This window comes from Scyliorhinus torazame, chromosome 3, assembly GCF_047496885.1.
Source record: "Scyliorhinus torazame isolate Kashiwa2021f chromosome 3, sScyTor2.1, whole genome shotgun sequence".
NCBI lineage: Eukaryota > Metazoa > Chordata > Chondrichthyes > Carcharhiniformes > Scyliorhinidae > Scyliorhinus > Scyliorhinus torazame.
In genome coordinates, this window is record NC_092709.1 from 168,565,922 (window position 1) to 168,588,283 (window position 22,362).

Genomic DNA, 22,362 nt, shown 5'->3' on the forward strand with positions numbered 1-22,362 from the left:
TGCGGTAAAGCGAAGTGCTGAGGTGACCGTCCTTGATGGAGATGAGTGTGTCCAAGAATGCAACTGATTTTGGAGAGTAGTCCATGGTGAGTCTGATGGTGGGATGGAACTTATTGATGTCATCGTGTACTCCTCACCGCACAGGACCTTCAACCGACGTTATACACCAGATACATCGATGACATTGTTTTCCTTTGGACCCACGGCGAAGAATCACTGAAATGACTACACGATGACATCAATAAGTTCCATCCCACCATCAGACTCACCATGGACTACTCTCCAAAATCAGTTGCATTCTTGGACACACTCATCTCCATCAAGGACGATCACCTCAGCACTTCGCTTTACCGCAAGCCCACGGATAACCTCACGATGCTCTACTTATCCAGCTTCCACCCTAAACACATTAAAGAAGCCATCGCCTATGGACAAGCGCTCCGTATACACAGGATCTGCTCAGACGAGGAGGAGCGTAACAGACATCTACAGACGCTGAAAGATGCCCTCGTACGAACGGGATATGGCGCTCGACTCGTCAATCGACAGTTCCAACGAGCCACAGCAAAAAACCGCACCGACCTCCTCAGAAGACAAACACGGGACACAACCGACAGTACCCTTCGTCGTCCAGTACTTTCCCGGAGCGGAGAAACTACGACATCTTCTTCGCAGCCTTCAACACGTCATCGATGAAGGTGAACATCTTGCCAAGGTCAACCCCACACACCCACTACTTGCCTTCAAACAACCGCACAACCTCAAACAAACCATTGTTTGCAGCAAACTACACAGCCTTCAGAACAGTGACCACGACACCACACAACCCTGCCATGGCAATCTCTGCAAGATGTGCCAGATCATCAACATGGATACCACCATTACACGTGAGAACACCACCCACCAGGTACATGGTACATACTCGTGCGACTCGGCCAACGTTGTCTACCTCATTCGCTGCAGGAAAGGATGCCCTGAAGCGTGGTACATTGGCGAGACCATGCAGACGCTGCGACGACGAATGAACGGACATCGTGCGACAATCACCAGGCAGGAATGTTCGCTTCCAGTCGGGGAACACTTCAGCAGTCAAGGGCATTCAGCCTCTGATCTCCGGGTAAGCGTTCTCCAAGGCGGCCTTCAGGACGCACGACAACGCAGAATCGCCGAGCAGAAATTTGTAGCCAAGTTCCGCACACGTGAGTGCGGCCTCAACCGGGACCTGGGATTCATGTCGCATTACATTCATCCCCCACCATCTGGCCTGCGAAATCCTACCAACTGTCCTGGCTTGAGACAATTCACACCTCTTTAACCTGGGGTTACCCCTATCTCTGGATCTGTAAACGCTTAATTAACTACAAATGCTCGTATTCTAAGCATTGTCTGGCATCTTTGAATCTGTCTATATATATATATATATGTTTCTGGAACCTACCTCTTCATTCACCTGAGGAAGGAGCAGCGCTCCGAAAGCTAGTGTTTGAAACAAACCTGTTGGACTTTAACCTGGTGTTGTAAGACTTCTTACTGTCTATGTCATTGGTGCCTACGTGGACCCATGACAATTGGATCTTTACCCTCCCACTCCACTTATCTCTCCGCTACAAGCACTCCTGTCTCTTTCTGTATCACTTCTATTGCTATAATAATTCTTATTGTGCAATGTCCTTTCCTGCTACTGCTCCACATAGATGATCCCATCCAATTATTATTGCACAATAAGTTCTCCATCACTGTAATGCTGTTGTGCTACACCTCCGAGCTCTTGCAAGAAACAAGAGGGAAGATGTGAGCGATTTGCCCTGAAATGCAAAAAGGAGAAACAATAATGGTGTTTTTAATAATTTTCAATCTGCAAATATTGAGTAACTATGAACATTACACTGAATCCCTCCTTTTTAATTGCATACTGCGCTACAAGTGATATAAACAGAATTCCCAGAATGTGGCTTGATGAAGATCGGAGTACTGAAAAGCACGTATCCTGTTGAATCTTTGTATTCTACTTCTATGCGTTGAAAGAAGGAAGAATAGAAAACTATTTAGATTCTCTGAAATTCCCAACAATGTAATGGAATTAAAAACAGAAAATGCTGGAAAAACTCAGCTGGTCTGGCAGCAACTGTGGAGAGAGAAAAACAGAGGGTGCGATCTTCCCAAAAGGGAACAAAGTTCCCAAGCGAGCACGTTTAGCCACATGTATCCCGGTACACTCAGTGCAGAAAAACGCATAGCTATTCAATGCGACTCACTTTGAATAAGGGGCCTGCACGGCCAAGGCCACACACAGCCCCGTTTTTTGTAATGAGTAGCTCCACTCATCGGAATTCCCCGCTGTAGCGAGAGATCGGGACACCATTTTTAAATGAGCCCACAAAAAAAAAATCCTCCCACCCCCCCCCCGACCGCAACATGGAAGGGTCCCCGGCCCGATCGTACGCACGCAAAATATGCCAGCTTGGCACCCTGGCAGTGCCACCTCAGCAGTTCCAGGCTGGCACCCACGTGACACTGGCAGGCTGGCAGTGCCAGGGTGCCCTGGTGGCACCAGCAGTGTCAGGGCACCACCCTTCCCAAAGGGCATGTAGCTGGTGGCCTTCGATCCCCTTGGAGACCCCTACGAGTGCTGTTTCATCTGGTCCCCGTTTGGTCACCCGAGGTCCCTGAGGAGGGATTGAATCCCAAAGCCTCCATTACCTCGGGAATCTGCACTTTAGAGTAAGGCTTACCGCCTTGCTCTAATATGCAGATTTGCCAAAAGCTGATTGCAACGTCTCGTGAGATTGTTGAGCCAGGTAGATCCGGGAGCGGGGTTTCCCGGCTTTCAACGGCTTCGCTGCGGCACGGCGAGATACTTTTCCAGCCCAACGTGGCCAGAAGGTCACGCCCAGAGTTAGCTTTTTGAGTCCATTTGACTTCTTCAGAATGCAATAGAATTGTTAGTTGCTGATCAATTTGTTTGTCATGTCTGACTGAGGCTATATCGTGCTGTTTAACAAAGCCCGAATTAGACATTTTGTAATGTACGCCTGCCTGTGCTTCCGGTGCAGTAGATGAATGAAACATTGGAAGTTTTGCACGCAGTCAAGGCTTTTTATCCAATTATTCAAATCCTCTTGAACATTAAATTCCCACTTTGCTGTTTATATTGGTTAGTTCAAATCATTGAATAATTTAAATTTATTAGCACAAACACACAACCTTGATTTATCAAGGGTAAACGGTTCTAGTGTGTTAATGTGTTTCCGTTGGGTATTAATCAGTGGAGTATTGTGCGCTGTGGGATTTAATTAACCAGAAGTGTTCGCAATGGTTCTTGCGATGTAAAAGGCACAGCATTAGTAACTGAAGAAGCAAAGTTGCTTAAAAGACTGAGGAAACGAAAGAGCACTGCAGTATAATATGAAACACTGATGTGCTGCACTTGTTTTACACAGATTGATGCTGAGGCTCGTGATTCATTAACTAATTTTGAACAGCACCGTCAAAGTTTAAGTTATTATCTCCTCTCTCGGTTTAGCTTGATTGTGAAAGTTTATTTTAGATACATGGACAATTTTGGTTTAAGAGCAGAAGAAATAGGAACAGGAGTTGACCATATGACTCTTTGATCATGCTCTGCCATTCAACATGACCAAGGTTGGTCATCTGCCTCCACTCCACTTTCGCACTTATACTTCTACCTGACACGAGTAGTGTTGATTCCTGTAAACATCAAAAGTGTCACAGCAGAGATGGGAGAGATGGAACTTAAAATGATGCATTTAACTATCAAAGGCACAGTTAATACTAGGCTACCTAGTGCATAAAACACATTTTTAGGAGGATTTAGAATTTGGTGATAATCTGCTTGAATGCTATCCCTTTACCTCCTTGAGACCTGTGTTTGAATTGGTCTATTTTAGAGTTGGAAGGATTTAAATAGTGGTGGATCAATAAATCAAAAAACTTTTCATAATGGTAGTATGTTTTTCCAAAATTCTGCAGTGGTTCTGGTATGGTAGATGAAAACTGCTGCTATAATAGGTATTCCCCATTTAAAGTGTGCTTTGATGGTCTTTTTTGATTTTGGTGTAGTTAGTAAACCACGGAAATCCCTGAATTGAACTGCTCCATTTTTGCTTCAGCAGGGTTACCACGCAGGCTCAATCTTTTTTTAAAGGCAAACTTGCTACTTCCCTTTCTTGACCTTCCCTATTGCCACTTCCTTTCTCACTCGCGGCTCCCCTCTTCCAGACCCTGTCAGCTTTCTGCTTGCTGCCCCTCTCCTCAGCCCTTGCTGTAAACAAAGGCTCTGCAGAGGAGTCAGGGGTTGGGCCAGTGAGAAGGAGGGAGCAGGAGAGGGCCGTGAGAGGAACAGCGAGAGGAGTAGGGAGGGAGAGAGGAGTAAAGTGGAGAAGAGGAGGGAAGGAGCAAGGGAGGGGAGGGGGAGTGGGAGGGAAAGGAGAGGGAGAAGGAAAGGGGAGGGGAAATGGAGGGGTAGGGAAGAGAAAGGGAGGGCCGGGGGAGGGGAAGGAGGGGGCAAACGGGAGGATCGGGGGAGGGAAGCGATGAGCGGTTGGTAAGTGGTAAGAGTTTATAAGTTAGCGAGTTTATGTACCAGTAGATTGAAGGCATGTGCAAACTACAGGTCAGGCGTAATCCATCCAAAACAGATGTTTTCTTGTGGGGAAAGTAATTTTTGTTTAGCATGTTTTGGTTCAGTTTTTTAAGGAACACATTAGGAGTGTAATGAGGGATTGCAGTCCTAAGATTGCTCTTTTTTGATTACTTTGTTAAGGAATAGTAGGCATAACTATACCATGCTGTAGATAACGCGTCTATTTTACACAGACATTGATACATGGATACAGAGAAAACAATATTCCTGTTTTTGACAAATTCACATGCCTATCCCATTCCAAAAGGGAAATTCTTTCCTGCTTCTAAGAATCTTGCCATGTTTTGTGTATTATAAAAAATGTCCTAAGCAGCCAGGCCACCATTGTGGAAGGGGAGATCTTCTGTCGGGGACACCGTATTGTAACTATAACCAGGCAGGTGGGAAGGACCACCAAACCGCTCTGGACCACAAGCCCCATGGCCTGGGCTGTCGCTGAGGGGCCATCTCCTGGCAACTCTACTGTTTTTCCCAGGTACCCGGGGGCTGACTAAAATTTGAGTTGACCTCTGACAATAGGCCTTGATGAGCTTTTAAAAGTTGTTTGTGGGAGAAATGGTGCAGGAGAACTGGCATATTGGCTCGTAACATGGAATTCTGTGCTCATCCACCTCAGTACCTTCAGGGGCCTAAACATTCAGCTCCTGATGATTGACATTGGAATCCCTCAGCTAGATTACCTCCTGTGCCTTTACAAGTTGTAAGAGAGTGCAATAAGCGAAAAGATACAGTGGGGTTTCTTTCCAATGTTTGACCTGATGCATTGAGACTCCATGGGGTTAGGAATCAATTTTGAGGTCTCTTGGGGCCACTCCCAGTTTATACCCCTGTGTTGCCACCTCGGGTAGGACTGTCATGTAACAGGACCAGGTGACACAGTGGTGAGCACTGCTGCCTCACAGACCAGGGACCCGGGTTCGATTACGATCTCGGGTGACTGTGAGGCGTTTGCCCTTCCTCCCCGTGTCTGCGTGGATTTCCTCTGGGTGCTCCGGTTTCCTCCCATAGTCCAAAGAGGTGCAGATTAGATGGATCGGCCATGATAAATTGGCCCTCAGGGTGGGTTTTCAGAAATAGGGCGAGGGATTGTGCCCAGGTAAGGTGTTTTTTATTTTGAAGGGCCTATGATCCGAATGGCCTCCTTCTGCACTGTAGGGAGTGTATGACATAACTTGGCGATGGTGGAGTCTGAGACACTGGCTGAAAGTGATCAAGTGAGTATGGCAGTGGCAAGCTGTTACTTGACTAGTCTATAGAACATTCTCCTAATTTTGTTACAAGTTTCCAGATGTTAATGTTCTAGCTTTTGTCATGCCTGAACTTGAGGCTTTAGGCCAATGCTGAGTGGTTTGTCAGATTTTATTCTTGTACTTTGTCATAGTGCTGTGGTTCAACTGAGTTGCTTGCTTGTTTATTTCCGATTGGAGTTCAGAATAAACCACAGTGTGGGTGATGAACATGTACATGACAATTTTTTCCATTGTGTAGGCATGCGTTTATTATTATAATAGTGACTACCTATGTAACCATGTCATATATGAATTGCATGTCCCCACATGTGCTTTGAGACAGTGGTGTAACTGCAATGTGACCAGTTTGTATAGGCGGTTTATTATGAATGTCAACATGAACATTTATATGGATATGTAATGGAATGAATTTAAAGCAAATTACTGCGGATGCTGGAATCTGAAACCAAAGAGAAAATTCTGGAAAATCTCAGCAGGTCTGGCAGCATCTGTAGGGAGAGAAAAGAGCCAACGTTTCGAGTCCAGGTGACTCTTTGTCAGCTTTGACAAAGGGTCATTTGGACTCGAAACGTTAGCTCTTTTCTCTCCCTACGGATGCTGCCAGACCTGCTGAGATTTTCCAGAATTTTCTCTATGGTAATAGAATGAATTAATTGAAAATATGAACAGAATAAGTGAATTAAAAACAGGTATTTCACACGGGAGGGTTTAAACTAGTATGGCAGGGGGGTGGGCACGGGAGCAATAGGTCAGAAGGTGAGAGCATTGAGGGAGAACTAGGGAATAGGGCCAGTATGGCTCTGAGGCAGAGCAGACAGGGAGAAGTTGCTGAACACAGCGGGTCTGGTGGCCTGAAGTGCATATGTTTTAATGCAAGAAGTATTACGGGTAAGGCAGATGAACTTAGAGCTTGGATTAGTACTTGGAACTATGATGTTGTTGCCATTACAGAGACCTGGTTGAGGAAAGGACAGGATTGGCAGCTAAACGTTCCAGGATTTAGATGTTTCAGGTGGGATAGATGGGGATGTAAAAGGGGTGGAGGAGGTGTGCTACTAGTTATGGAGAATATCACAGCTGTACTGCGGGAGGACACCTCAGAGGGCAGTGAGGCTATATGGGTAGAGATCAGGAATAAGAAGGGTGCAGTCACAATGTTGGGGGTTTACTACAGGCCTCCCAACAGCCAGCGGGAGATAGAGGAGCAGATAGGTAGACAGATTTTGGAAAAGAGTAAAAACAACAGGGTTGTGGTGATGGGAGACTTCAACTTCCCCAATATTGACTGGGACTCACTTAGTGCCAGGGTCTTAGACGGGGCGGAGTTTGTAAGGAGCATCCAGGAGGGCTTCTTAAAACAATATGTAGACAGTCCAACTAGGGAAGGGGCGGTACTGGACCTGGTATTGGGGAATGAGCCCGGCCAGGTGGTAGATGTTTCAGTAGGGGAGCATTTCGGTAACAATGACCACAATTCAGTAAGTTTTAAAGTACTGGTGGTCAAGGATAAGAGTGGTCCTAGGATGAATGTGCTAAATTGGGGGAAGGCTAATTATAACAATATTAGGTGGGAACTGAAGAACATAGATTGGGGGCGGATGTTTGAGGGCAAATCAACATCTGACATGTGGGAGGCTTTCAAGTGGCAGTTGAAAGGAATTCAGGACCGGCATGTTCCTGTGAGGAAGAAGGATAAATACGGCAATTTTCAGGAACCTTGGATGACGAGAGATATTGTAGGCCTCGTCAAAAAGAAAAAGGAGGCATTTGTCAGGGCTAAAAGGCTGGGAACAGACGAAGCCTGCGTGGAATATAAGGAAAGTAGGAAGGAACTTAAGCAAGGAGTCAGGAGGGCTAGAAGGGGTCACGAAAAGTCATTGGCAAATAGGGTTAAGGAAAATCCCAAGGCTTTTTACACGTACATAAAAAGCAAGAGGGTAGACAGGGAAAGGGTTGGCCCACTGAAGGATAGGCAAGGGAATCTATGTGTGGAGCCAGAGGAAATGGGCGAGGTACTAAATGAATACTTTGCATCAGTATTCACCAAAGAGAAGAAATTGGTAGATGTTGAGTCTGGAGAAGGGTGTGCAGATAGCCTGGGTCACATTGAGATCCAAAAAGACGAGGTGTTGGGTGTCTTAAAAAATATTAAGGTAGATAAGTCCCCGGGGCCTGATGGGATCTACCCCAGAATACTGAAGGAGGCTGGAGAGGAAATTGCTGAGGCCTTGACAGAAATCTTTGGATCCTCGCTGTCTTCAGGGGATGTCCCGGAGGACTGGAGAATAGCCAATGTTGTTCCTCTGTTTAAGAAGGGTAGCAAGGATAATCCCGGGAACTACAGGCCGGTGAGCCTTACTTCATTGGTAGGGAAATTACTGGAGAGAATTCTTCGAGACAGTATCTACTCCCATTTGGAAGCAAATGAACGTATTAGTGAGAGGCAGCACGGTTTTGTGAAGGGGAGGTCGTGTCTCACTAACTTGATAGAGTTTTTCGAGGAGGTCACTAAGATGATTGATGCAGGTAGGGCAGTGGATGTTATCTATATGGACTTCAGTAAGGCCTTTGACAAGGTCCCTCATGGTAGACTAGTACAAAAGGTGAAGTCACACGGGATCAGGGGTGAGCTGGCAAGGTGGATACAGAACTGGCTAGGCCATAGAAGGCAGAGAGTAGCAATGGAAGGATGCTTTTCTCATTGGAGGGCTGTGACCAGTGGTGTTCCACAGGGATCAGTGCTGGGACCTTTGCTCTTTGTAGTATATATAAATGATTTGGAGGAAAATGTAACTGGTCTGATTAGTAAGTTTGCAGACGACACAAAAGTTGGTGGAATTGCGGATAGCGATGAGGACTGTCGGAGGATACAGCAGGATTTAGATTGTTTGGAGACTTGGGTGGAGAGATGGCAGATGGAGTTTAATCCGGACAAATGTGAGGTAATGCATTTTGGAAGGTCTAATGCAGGGAGGGAATATACAGTGAATGGTAGAACCCTCAAGAGTATTGAAAGTCAAAGAGATCGAGGAGTACAGGTCCACAGGTCATTGAAAGGGGCTACACAGGTGGAGAAGGTAGTCAAGAAGGCATACGGCATGCTTGCCTTCATTGGCCGGGGCATTGAGTATAAGAATTGGCAAGTCATGTTGCAGCTGTATAGAACCTTAGTTAGGCCACACTTGGAGTATTGTGTTCAATTCTGGTCGCCACACTACCAGAAGGATGTGGAGGCTTTAGAGAGGGGTGCAGAAGAGATTTACCAGAATGTTGCCTGGTATGGAGGGCATTAGCTATGAGGAGCGGTTGAATAAACTCGGTTTGTTCTCACTGGAACGAAGGAGGTTGAGGGGAGACCTGATAGAGGTATACAAAATTATGAGGGGCATAGACAGAGTGGAGAGTCAGAGGCTTTTCCCAGGGTAGAGGGGTCAATTACTAGGGGGCATAGGTTTAAGGTGAGAGGGGCAAGGTTTAGAGTAGATGTACGAGGCAAGTTTTTTACGCAGAGTGTAGTGGGTGCCTGGAACTCACTACCGGAGGAGGTGGTGGAAGCAGGGACGATAGTGACATTTAAGGGGCATCTTGACAAATACATGAATAGGATGGGAATAGAGGGATACGGTCCCAGGAAGTGTAGAAGATTGTAGTTTAGTCGGGCAGCATGGTCGGCACGGGCTTGGAGGGCCGAAGGGCCTGTTCCTGTGCTGTACATTTCTTTGTTCTTTGTATTCTGCCTTCTCACCTGCGCTCTCTCTCTCTCTCTATCTCTCTCTCTCTCTTTCTCTCGCTCTCTCTCTCTTCCCCCCCCCCCCCCCCCCCCCCCCCCCCCGCCGCCAACAGAAGAGAACATTTAGTTTCCTTGTACACAGAACAGTGGAAGTGGATTATATATATATATATATATATATATATATTGTATATAAATCTCTAACAAACTATCGCTTATTTTAAGATCATGTTTTTACCTCTAATCCTTTGCTTTTAGAAAATTGCACTACATTGAACCCAGCATGCCTGAATGAAGATGATCGACACTGTCTCGAGGCTATTCGAATGATACACAAACAGATGGACGATGACAATGATGGGGATGTTGATGTAGAGGAGAGCCATGAGGTAAACCAAAATTCTAAACATTTAATTGTCTAAACCATCATTGCTGAGTTTTGCAATTTCTATTTCATATTTCGCTTGCAAACTTTTAACTTCCTTTTGAATGAGCATGCAGAATTGAGCTTAGGCTGATGATCCATCAGGCCTGATTTCACTTTGCCAACATTTTGGCTAACTTGTAAACTTTTAGCCCTTAGAAAATACTTATTCTTTGATGACTTTACAGATAATTGCAATGCCTAGTTTGGTTCCGAGTCGCGCACACGTAGAAAGTTTGAGGCTGAGTTAGCTGCTTTCAGCCACGGACATGGTAAAACTTTGTATTTGGTCTCAGTGTCCCCAGGAAAGAGAGGAGAGAAATCCGCAAAATGTCCTGCTGTCGCTCACTACTGTCGCTCATTGTCCAATGAATCCATGCATAGGTATTCAGTAAAGAGATTGAGCTTGACATTGATGCTCTATTGGTTGTCAAATGACTGATTTTGTTTTTTACTTTTTATTCACATCAGGAAGTACCATAACCTGAGCAAAGCAAATTTAATGAGGCAATTTTGGCCAAACTTCTTGTTCAGCGATTGTGTTGGTTTTGAAGCCACATTTCTATTTATGCATGAAAATTACATTGTAGTTTGATAAACACAACAAATAACTCACTAAATTTAGCCATGAACCTACTGGTTGTATCTGAGAAACTCTCATAACGTTCCTCCACAGAGCATTTCTTGGGCCTGGTGATATTTTAGGAGAGGTGTTTAACTGGACTTTACTGCCAATATTTCTCAGGCTCTTGCGTGTAGACTGTGACAACTGGGATATTGCCATGTTTATACCTGGTAAAAAAGCACAGGTTTGGCAAAACCTACTTCCTGCTGAGAATAAATAAATGTGCATGTATTTGATGTATCTGATATTCACTCACCTGATGATTGTTTATTACATTTCTGCCTATTTCAGAGTAAATAAAGTTAAACTATATCTCTGGATAATTGGTTGGCAGGCAATATTCAACCTTGTAACAGACCTTATTCTGGTGTCTTTTGGGACATTTTTTGTAGTAACTGTAATGGAGGTTGGTTTTAACTGGTTTGTGATTGCATTGACTAAGCTATGTTTTAAGTCGCTGTTTATGGAAGGAGAACTTTAAAAGTCATGAACTCTTATTTATTTAGTTTAATAGAAATCTTACTTCCTGTTGTCCAATCGCCTTACTTGCTTCAAGTTTCTTTCCAGTTCCATACTTGTGGCTTTTCAGCCTTGACCCCTACAGATTCACTGCAGATTCTGGATCTAGCCCAGAATTACTGAAGAGTAATTTTAAAGTGTGGAATTATAAATCTGACATTACATAGCGATAAATAGAGCTAAACTGCATCCTACCAAATCTCCTGGTGTGTTACACACAGGGTGTCAAGACCAAGTACTGTATACAAATTTAACAGAGATCGGGTAGGGGTAATTGGACGAGTTGGGGACAGGAAGCAACAGCGAGGGATCAGTGGGGTAGGGCAGAAAGGAAGCAGGATGAAGCAGACTGATAGAGAAGAGATGAGAATGAAAATGAGGCAAGGGAAGAACAGGACCCGATTGTCATAGAGAAACGAGGCTCTGACTATTTTAACTTGGCTCTGACTATTTTAACTTGGCTGTCGCCTTGTTTCTACCAGACAAAGGTAATGAAAATCTCTCCCTAGTGTCCAGGAGAAAAAAGGGGAAAGTATCAGGCGAGAGGAAAAGCGAGATTGAGTCACGCAGAGAAAACGCAACCGAAAGTGTGCAGTGGCCACACACGGTATTGGACATATCAAGAAAGATGTTGTTGCACATGGTGAGAAAGTCCGAGACTACATGAGAGGCATACACAAGAAAAAGTATAGAACCAAAGAAAGACAAACTGGAAAGGAGAATGTGAGAAAGGAGTCAGAGACGAATCCCAGATGAAGGAGAGGTACAGATGTGATCATGAAATGCATGAAACAAGCAAAGAGAGAGACAAAGAATCAAACATAGGGAATGAGGGTCACAAAGTAAGATTTATGGTATATTATGCTCCTGTCTCATTAAAAATTGCATATGCCCCAGACCAGTGTGATGTGATCAATGTGACTAAAACATCTGATGCTGAAGAACACTTTCATTTTGTCTGCATGTCACCTACTACAGGTAAATTACTGACCCATAAGAGAAAGCATATATGATGGTTATATATTTTACACAGAAGATCTTTGACCTGTTCTTACTTGGGGCACCTGGGAGTGCGTGGTTCTTTCTCTCTTGCTGTCATCATTAGTTGCATTGTATTTGATCAATCTCGAGGGGAAACCTTTGTTTTTTTTAAAGTTCAATTAGCTGAGTTTAATGGGGCTGGCTTCTCCAAAAATGGGGCTATGACCCCACGCCAGTGTAAAAACGCTGGAGTTTTACTCTGGAGATTCCTTAAAAATATTAGCAGCTATTCTCCTACCTGCAGGGGGCTGGCAGGGCCCCGGAGTGCTTCTCGCAGCTTCAGCTGCGGATACGGGCCCCTGCACTTCCGGTTCCCAGTCTGCGCATGCGCACGGCGGCGGCCTCAAGCAGCCGCGCCGAACGCGATGGCGGACTCGGACCGCAGACCTGGATGAGGAAAGAAGGTCCCAACATTCGACTCCGCGCCGCTACATATAACACGCCCGATCGCTGCCTCGGCCGCCCATAAGGCTCCCCCCGGTACTTGATCTCCCCGCCCCCCCACCAGGGCAGCCTCGGCCGCCACCCGAGGTTCCCCACCAGCCAGACGTGATTAGAACCATACCGTTGGGAACTCAGCATGTTTTGCCTGGAGAATTGCTGGGGGGGGGCGGGCCTCTGTCAATGGCCCCCAGCTGTGCCACATAATCCGCGCGCGAGCAATTCTCTGGGAACCGGAGAATCGGATGAGTGGCGCCAGCTACGATTCCCGCGTGAACACGATTCTCCGCCCCCGCGCCAAACGCGATTTTGGCGCGGGGTTGTGGAGAATCCAGCCCATGGTCTTTTGAATACAAATACCAACATCCATGAATAGTGCGTTTGATCCCAGCCATGCCATTTCAACATTAGTTTATGTGAAATCCTTAAGCTGACAAAAAAAATACATGTTGCCCTGTTCCCAAACTGCTCTGAAACTTTTCTTGTGGGAGCAAGTTAAAGTCTGATAAAGCAGGTCACAAATGCACCTGTGCTCACTAATTGCAGCAAAGGGAGGAGGTGGAAATAGATAGATATCAGTGTGTGGGTACATAGTTTTGTTGTCATAAGGCTTCATACCACCAGAAAGCAGCTTGGGTCAGCTGCACCATACTTAGGCAGCCATTCCTTTGGCTCTAAATTCTTAATGTTGACCGATCCGTAACTCTGTGAATGGAGACTGGGAAAGAAAGAGGTTCTGAATGTCTGTATATGCCAGTGGCACAAATCTAAACTTTGAGAACTTTTTCAGTATGATAATTTACCATGTTGAAAGTAGCTTTGAATTCCAATTAATGTTTATGCTCAAATCTTCATTATACTTGCAATCAACAGAATTAGTGGGGGGGGGGGCTCTTGTTGGGGTTTGGCTTCATAAATGTGAGCAGGCCTTTGTTATCCAAATGACCGTAGAAAATTAGTGTTATTCGACTTTTTAACCACCGATGGCTTCGTTGTTGAGTCCAGTGCTGTTCTCACTTGATTCCGCTTTTTGCAGTGTCCGGGGGTTGGATTCTCCACTCCCGTGCCGGTTGGGAGAATCGCCTGGGTCGCCGAATTTTCCCGCGACGCCGGTCCGACGCCCTCCCGCGATTCTCCCAAGCGGCGAGAACGGCCCCGCCGAGTTCCCTGCGGCGCAGGCCGGAGAATCGCCCGAGACACCCAAAATGGCGATTCTCCGGCACCCCTGCTATTCTCAGGCCCGGATGGGCCAAGCGGCCAGGCCAAAACGGCGGGTCCCCCCGGCGCCGTCCACACCTGGTCGCTGCCGGCTGGAACAGCGCGGGAACTCTGGGGAGGGGGGGTGGCCTGCGGGAGGGGGGATCCCGCACCGGGGGGGGCCTCAAATGGGGTCTGGTCCGCGATCGGTGCCCACCCGTTTCGGGCCGTCCACTCTGAAGGAGGACCTCCTTTCTTCCGCAGCCCCACAAGATCCGTCTGACATCTTCTTGCGGGGCGGACTCGGAGAGGACGGCAACCAAGCATGCGCGGGTGACGGCAGTTATGCGGCGCTGGCCGCGTCATGTATGCGCCGCCGCCTTTATGCGGCGCCAAGGCCTGGCGCGTGTAAATGACGCGGCCCCGCTCCTAGCCCATTATGAGGCCCTGAATCGGTCGGGATAGGGGCCGTTTCGTGCCGTCGTGAACCTCGACGGTGTTCACGGCGGCGTGGGCACTTCGGCGCGTGAGTGGAGAATCCCGCCCCATATATGGCAGTGGGTAGCAGTCCGAGATTGGGGCCGGGATTCTCCCCTACCCGGCGGGGGGAGGGGGTCTCTTACGCGTCGGCCATCGCAGAGGCTGTGGCCGAAGCGGAGGGAAAAGAGTGCCCCCACGGCACAGGCCCGCCCGCAGATCGGTGGGCCCCGATCGCAGGTCAGGCCACCGTGGGGGCATCCCCTGGGGCCAGATCGCTCCGCGCTCCCCCCAGGACCCCGGAGCCCGCCCGCGCCGCCTAGTCCTGCCGGCAAGAGAGGTGATTTGATTCTTGCCGGCGGGACAGGCATTCCAGCAGCGGGACTTCGGCCCATCGCGGGCCGGAGAATCGCCCGGGGGGGGGGGGGGGGTCCCCGCCAACCGGTGCGACGCGATTCCCGCCCCCGCCGAATATCCGGTGCTGGAGAATTCGTCAACCGGCGGGGGCGGGATTCACGCCAGCCCCCGGCGATTCTCCAACCTGGCGGGGGGTCGGAGAATCCCGCCCAGGATCCATGACTGTTTTTTCTTCTCTATCGTCTTAGTCCTACAGTCTGAACTCAGTTGTCATACCCCAACTGTTGTCCATGTTGAAATTAAATGGCTCAACATGGGGCAGGCACGCTGGCGCAGTGGTTAGCACTGCTGCTTCACAGTGCCGAGGACCCGGGCTCGATCCTTCCCTGGGTCATTGTCCTTGTGGAGTTTGCATGTTCTCCCCATGACTGCGTGGGTCTCACCCCCACAACCCAAAGATGTGCAGGGTAGGTGGATTGGCCACGCTACAATTTTCCCTTTAATTGGATTAATTAAAAAATAAGACTCCGCATGGATTGCAATTAAAACCTGAGGCCAGCTTAGTCTGAGTGACCAATTGCATTCAGTCTATGCTGTGTGACGGTTGCTTTGAGACGTGCAAGAATGGTACAGGATGATGTCAGTTGTCAATATTTCTGATCCTGCTTTGATACCTCCCTCAAAACCCCAAGTAATACTGGGTACCTGTGTGGACATTAATCCAGTGCACAATGATCGGGTGCACTAGTCAACTGCATCCTGTTGTGACATCAGATTGCTTCATCACTCTTACATGTATTTTTAGTGTTTTCTCATTATTTTACTCCAAGGCAATAAGGTAACATTTTGAACTTTCCTAGACCATTATATTTGCAAGATGTTTTATTGGGTTGGATTCTACGTTCTGAAGACTTAGTGCTCCCGCCACCGGTGACTCGCTGCACTGGTGCTCGGAGTGGCGCCCAAGTGTGACTTTCCCCTCCTTTTCCATGCAAATTTATGCCTGGAGGAGAGCTTCACCCCAGCAGGACTTGCCTCCGGGCTATTAACGAGGCAAAAGCAAGGACATCCACTGGCACCCCTAATTGTAGCCCAGGTGAGAGGCTACAGGATCTGCCCAAATTTAAAAAATAAATAAATATAGGGTATCCAATTTTTTCCCCAATTAAGGGGCAATTTATTGTGGCCAATTCACCTACCCTGCACATCTTTGGGTTTGTGGGGGCCGAGACCCACGTAGACACGGAAGATTGTGCAAACTCCACACGGGCAGTGACCTGGGACCGGGATTGAACCCAGGTCCACAGCGCTGTGAGGAAGCAGTGCTAACCACTATACCACCGTGCCACTCAGATCTGCCTAAAATACTCCCGCCACCAGATTCTGCGAAAGATAGCATTCTCTTCAACAGAGACGATGGTGAAGCTAAAGGAAATGGCAGAAAGGCCTTTTGCACAAAATTACGAATCTGGAGGTATCGGAACAAATTCGTCCCAGAGTCAAAACTTTGCCGACAGCTCCTCCAGACCGGCAATCCGTCCCTCCACGAATAAGTCCCCAAATCTCTCAAGGTCCTTTCCACCCGACCCCACCACCACCAACGACCTAAATGTCAAGTCTAAACTCAACGGCAAAGTAGGTGGATAGGTCAGATAGGGGTCAGCAACAACATGGATCTAAGCTGAGGGTTTCCTGAATTGCTTCCATATCCTTGGCGTGGACACTATACCTCACATGAGAAAACAGCAGCGAGGTCGTTACCAACTCACCTAAACTAGAGCCCATATACAAACCCGCCTCCATCTATCCCCATTTGGCACTCTTCTCAATATTGGCTGCCCAATAATAATAAAGAAAATTGGGCAATGCTAGACCTCCCCCCATAAGACATAGGAGCAGAATTAGGCCACTCGGCCCATCGAGTCTGCTCCGCCATTCCATCATGGCTAATATTTTCTCATCCCCATTCTCCTGCCTTCTCCCTCTGAAGAAATGCTCTACGAATCCTTGGGGTTTTACCCGCTCGTATAAAGGAAGCTACCAACTTGTTGACCCTAACAAAAAAGAATTTATGGAGAAAAGTGGGGAGACATTGAAAAATAAATAAAACCCTCGGGAGGATACTCATTTTGATCGTCTGGACCCTGCCCACAAAGGTCAGGGGAAGGCTATCCTACTTTTGCAAGTTGGACCTAATATTGCGCACTAGACTAATTCTGCAGCTGAGCCCAATCATGGGGCCACCCGGGCATCCAAATTACATAAACTGGCCCTAGCAAGTCAAAAAGGTAACACCCCTAGGCCCCCCCCGATCACTTTCCACTTACCGAAAGATCTCAACACATTGGCCGATGGTTCCATCACCAAAGTAAATAAGGGCGGAGACAGTGGACACCCCTGTCGTACCCGTATTCAATGAAAAGTACCCCAAACCTAAGGCATTATTACGGACTCTAAGCGTGGGGGCCCTATTCAATAAACAAACCCACAGAATGAACTGTTTCTCCAAACCAAATCTCCCAAGGATCTCAAAAAGGTATCCCCACTCCACCCCCTCAAACGCCTTCTCGGTATCCATGGATCCGCAACCTGGTCTGATTCCTTACCCGCAAGTGAGTCTCCTTCAAAAACATCACATCAGCACCCGAATTCTTTACGTGAGCAAATACTCTTTTTCTCTTCACTGCGAACCCCCCCCCCCTCCCAATACATTCCAGGTGACCAACCGAATCGGGGCCTTCTCCTGCTCCCCCCCCCCCCCCCCGCAAAGAAAATCCTGGAGTCAGCCGCTTCCACCGACGGGGATTATCAAGCAACTGCAGAGGGAGTGCAGGTCCAAGGACCACCCGAGATAGCCGCCAAACCCACCCACTAGCAGTGTTGTGTGACGTCTGCTTAAATTCCATGGGAAGTGCCATAATTTGACATGAGTAATTTCATGGGTCTTCAATACTTCCCAGTATTACGGTGCGGTTTCTTCAGTAAACACCATTTAAAGATGTGCCGTGGGCTGTGTGCACATTGATTGTGTACTTTTGGCATTGAGTGGTGTGTTCCCATGGAGATGACAGAGGCAGATGTAAGTTTAAGTTGTAAAGGTAATAAAATAAGTGTCAATAACGTCTGTTGGAAAACAAGATAGGACTTTAACCAAACATTCACTCGGTTCAGAGCATTCATAAAGAAGGTTTTCGAATGGAGGAATTACAAGTTAAAGTAATGAAGCATGTTGGGACTTTTTAATTACATTAAAGGCCCTATATAAATACAAGTAGTTGTTGTTGATTTGGGGCATTTTGGCTCTGGTTAATGCAGTGAAAGCCTGCATTGTAATATTCATAGCTGTCATTAACCTAGTTATAGACACCAATACTTGAACATGGGCATGTCAAAGATGATCTGTCTTTGCTTCCTCTGCTTAACAATTTTTGTTAAATGTGCTGCACCACCTGATCTGCAGCTAACTTAGGGAAAACGGATGCAGTTCTTCCTATAGCTGCGAATGTCACGTCGCCTATATAACATGCAATTCAAATTTATTTTGTGTCCATTCCAATGAACATTTTGATTGCTGTCCTGGAATCGAGTCCTTTGCTTCCATCTCCCCCTTATTTTACTGCGAGCCTCTCTTGGGTCATCATTTTGTGAGCTCTCCTGCTCGTCACTTATCCCTCTACCTTTGCTCGATTCTCATTTCTTGGGTACTTTGCCCCTACTCTCTACCCTAACCCATCATCAGACAGTAGGTGTAAATGGGATATTTGTGGCTTGGTTTGCTGTAACTAACTGGGTACTGCAAGGATTAATCACTGAAACATGTTTCCCTCCTAAACATTTTAGGCCCTTGCCATCCGCAACCTTATTGTGGGTAATTGTATTGAAACTGGCTCACAGAGGAAGACAACTTGCCCTTCACTGAACACTGTTTACATGGCTATACCTCCCTCCATCTGCTCAGTACAAACTTATCTGTTGGCAATAGCAACCTTTTTACCCCGTAGTATTTTCTCCTACTCATCTTTCAGATTCACCTTCTTTGAACCCCTCGCCCTATCCCACTGCTCTAAACTCTTTCAGAAATTCCATGTTGGTCTCTTCTCTCCCTTCAGCTGCCTCTGTGTTTCTCGGGTACCTTCCTTCCCTTTCTCCTTCAACCATTTGCACCGAGCTGTTACTCATGTTTGATGATTTCAATCTGCCTCCTAACTTTTCTTGCCCCTTGACATCTGAATCCACCTCACTTCTGTCCTTTCCAAATCTGTCCCTCCATATGTAAACAGTCCCTCTCATATTCGTGACCACCCCCAACCCCATTATCTCTCATGGCTTTTCTACTCCCGACCAGGTCACCTTTGATGGCCTTCCTATCTCCATTGCGTCCTGATTTCCTCAGCATCTTCACTTGGAAGGAGGGAGCGGGTGGGTGGGGAAAGACTCTTAATTAAAAAGGCCTTATTTCCAAACTCCCAATTGCCCAGTCTTTAGTCCTCCATTTGCAATGCTTCTTCTTTAGCTTTTGCTCGGCTCAACCTCATCTTTATTTCCACATTTGATGTCATTATCTCTAGAAAAGCGGTAATTTTACTGGCAAGGCTCCAATTTTTGATCCTTCTCGTGCAAGTAGTGAAGACTTGAATGTTTCTGGGGCAAAGTTGGCTTAGTTATCCAGTACCGTATTCAGCAACTTTACTCGGCTATCAAACCAACCTCTTTGAAACCTCTCTACTATCCTTTCCACTATAAAGCAACTGAGGAACTCATGGCTTTCGTTTTTTTTATGAAGATGGAGAGTAACTGACCAGTTGACTCTGCTGCTTTTCTATTCTTCCCATTTCCCACTGTTGGGACTCTTATTTTACCTTCTAATAAGAACCGGCAGTCCGTGTTGGTGGGAGGTGTCAAAAATACATCTTTATTCATTGGTATACACTTGAATAAGAACTGAATAAAAACTTAGAAACAAAATATCAAACTATACAGAAAAAAAATCAAGCACATGGCAAAAAGCATTAAGCACAAATGAAAATCACTTTAACACAAACAAACAGATAGATGATTCAAGAATTCATGAACAAAGACCTCAACCACGAGGTCCTACTTTTAAGGGAATTCTTATCTTTGGTTTAACCCCTCATTTACTTTCATTGGCTTCTAATTCTCAGTTGAGACTTGGCTTGTTCAAAGTAGTGTCTGTTACTTGGAGGGTAACTTGTTAATCAAACATTGGACATTAGTTGAGATTGATTGGTGCCTATCAAAACCAGCTTAGCATCTGCGTGTGCAGTCTTAGGAAAAGTACTGCCATTTTGCTAGGTCTCATAGCTTGGCAGAGACCTTAAGAATTGATTAGCTGATTAGACAGAGAACAATACGTTCTCAGTGCTGAATACACTGGAATACAATGGTTAATTCATTATATGAAACAATGGCTAAGTTCCCACAGTCAAGACACATTTGATATTTTGCTTCTTTAGCTATATGCATTCAACTAGCACCTATATGAATAAAACTTTGAAGAAAACTAGACTCTATTACCCACGCAATGCTTCCTTACTCAGTTCTACAAAGTGATGGCTAATCAACTTTCCTTCCTGGTCTTCATGCCAGCTGACAGTTTTAAGTTTTAAAGTTTATTCTCTCACCACGGTGCTATGGCACGGTGGCACAGTGGTTAGCACTGCTGCCACACAGTGCCAGGGACTCGGATTCAATTCTGGCCTCGGGTGACTGTGTGGAGTTTGCGTATTCTTCCCGTGTCGGCGTGGGATTCCTCCGGGTGCTCCAGTTTCCTCCCACAGTCCAAAGATGTGTGGGTTAGGTGGATTGGCCACGCTAAAGAATTACCTTTATGTCCAGGGATGTGCAGGTTACGTTATGGGATTACGGGGATAGGGCAAGGAGGACACTCATAAGTGGGCAGAGTGCTCATTCGAAGGGTTGGTGCAGACTTGATGGGCCGAATGGCCTCCTTCTGCACTGTAGGGATTCCATGATTAGCTCCTCTTCAAATATGAACAGCCTTTAGCTCTTCCACAGCCTTATTTCCAACTTCCCTTTCCTCTTTGAAGTTTTTGAATATGTTGTTGCTGCCCAGATTAGTGTCCATCTCGCCTGCAAATCTGAATCTTTCCTATCAGGCTTTACCCTTACTACAGCACCAGAGTGTTGATAACCAAAATCACAAGTGACACTTTATGACCACGTCCCTCTTTGTCGTCCTCCTCAACCCCAGTTGCAACTTTTTCATGGTTGATCACACCATCTTTCTCCAATTCTCCCAACCTCCGTTTGATTCCATCTGTGCACTGGCTACAATCTGACATATACCTCTAGTAATGGCTTCTCCTTCCCACAGTTCCACTTCATCTCCACTTTTTGGTGATATCATCCAAACCACCTCCTTATCTTTCCACTATTGCAGCGTTGGATGCGTCACAATTTCCAGTAGTTATACATTGCGAAGATCAAAAAGACTGTCTTCGGCCCTACCGCCACTGAATTAGGTTTGCAACCTTGACTCCCAGTCAACCCTGGCCTTCCAACCCAATTTACTCATCATAACTATCTCATATTTCTATTTCTGTAGTATCAACCTTCTGTAGCTGCTCAGCATTTTTGTCATGGAAATTCTTCCTTTATCACCTCCAGACTGAACTTTGGAGTGTTCTCCTGACTGATATCCCATCGCCCACCTTTTATAAACCTCAGCTCATTTGAAACTGTCCTGTCCGTAATCAGGTTTCACCAGCCCAGTGTTGTGGTCCTTTCTGACCCTCATTGGTTCCCACTCTCATATGAAAATTTCACCATTGTGCTTGAATCCCTTCCTCACTCTTGCTCTTCCCCCTCCCCCAATATATTCGGTGATGCAACTTCTCAGAACCCACAGTTTCTCTGATTCCAACATCCTTCCTTCACCTCATCATTAATGTTTTCACAGGGCGGGATTCTCTGATCCTGAGGCTAAGTGTTGATGCCGTCGTAAACGCCGTCGCATTTCTCGACGGTGTCAACATGGCCTCAGAAGCAGCGATTCTGACCCCTACAGGGAGCCAGCACAACACTGGGGAGCGACCCACGCCGCTCCAGCTGCAGATCCCGGCGTCAAATGGGCGCCGTGGGTCTGCGCATGTGCAGTGGGGCCGGCGCGATTGCCGCGCATGCGCGGTGGCTTCCACCTCCGCTCCGGCCCCGACGCAACATGGCGTAGGTCTGCAGGGGCCGGCGCGGAACAAAAGAGGCCCCCCAGCCCGAGAGGCCGGCCTGCCGATCGGTAGGCCCCGATCGCGGGCCAGGCTACTGCGGAGCCCCCCCTCCCCCCCCAACCAGGCCGCCCCCTGGTCCCGCTGGGTAAGACCAGGTGAGAATGGCGCCGGCGGGACTCGCTGGTTTTTTGTATGGTTGCTCGGTCCGGACGCTGGGGGCGCCGTGCCCTCGACCGGCGCCGCGCCAACCGCGCTGGTTCCAATGGCGCCAATTCGGCGGACTGGCGTTGGGGCGGCGTCGCGCGATTCGCAGGGCGATTCTCCGGCCTGACCTGGGCTGAGAGAATCCCGCCCCCAGTTTCAAGACTGAAATTGCTTCCCTAAACCCACAGCCTATCCACCTCCCTCTTATTCATCATGCCAATGGCCAGCA

At 47.2% G+C, this 22,362-nt stretch overlaps 1 protein-coding gene across 2 annotated transcripts in view; it reads left to right on the top strand.

The window, feature by feature from the left end:
* Positions 1 to 22,362, top strand: part of stim2b (stromal interaction molecule 2b) — a 212,473-nt gene that overhangs the window by 43,714 nt on the left and 146,397 nt on the right. Inside the window, exon 3 of one of the 2 annotated variants that reach the window (XM_072496536.1) lies at positions 9,902 to 10,032. The exons of the other annotated variant lie outside the window; for it this stretch is intronic. Coding sequence (XP_072352637.1) covers positions 9,902 to 10,032 — 131 coding nt within the window. The remainder of the gene's footprint in view (positions 1 to 9,901; positions 10,033 to 22,362) is intronic. 2 annotated transcript variants of the gene reach the window in all.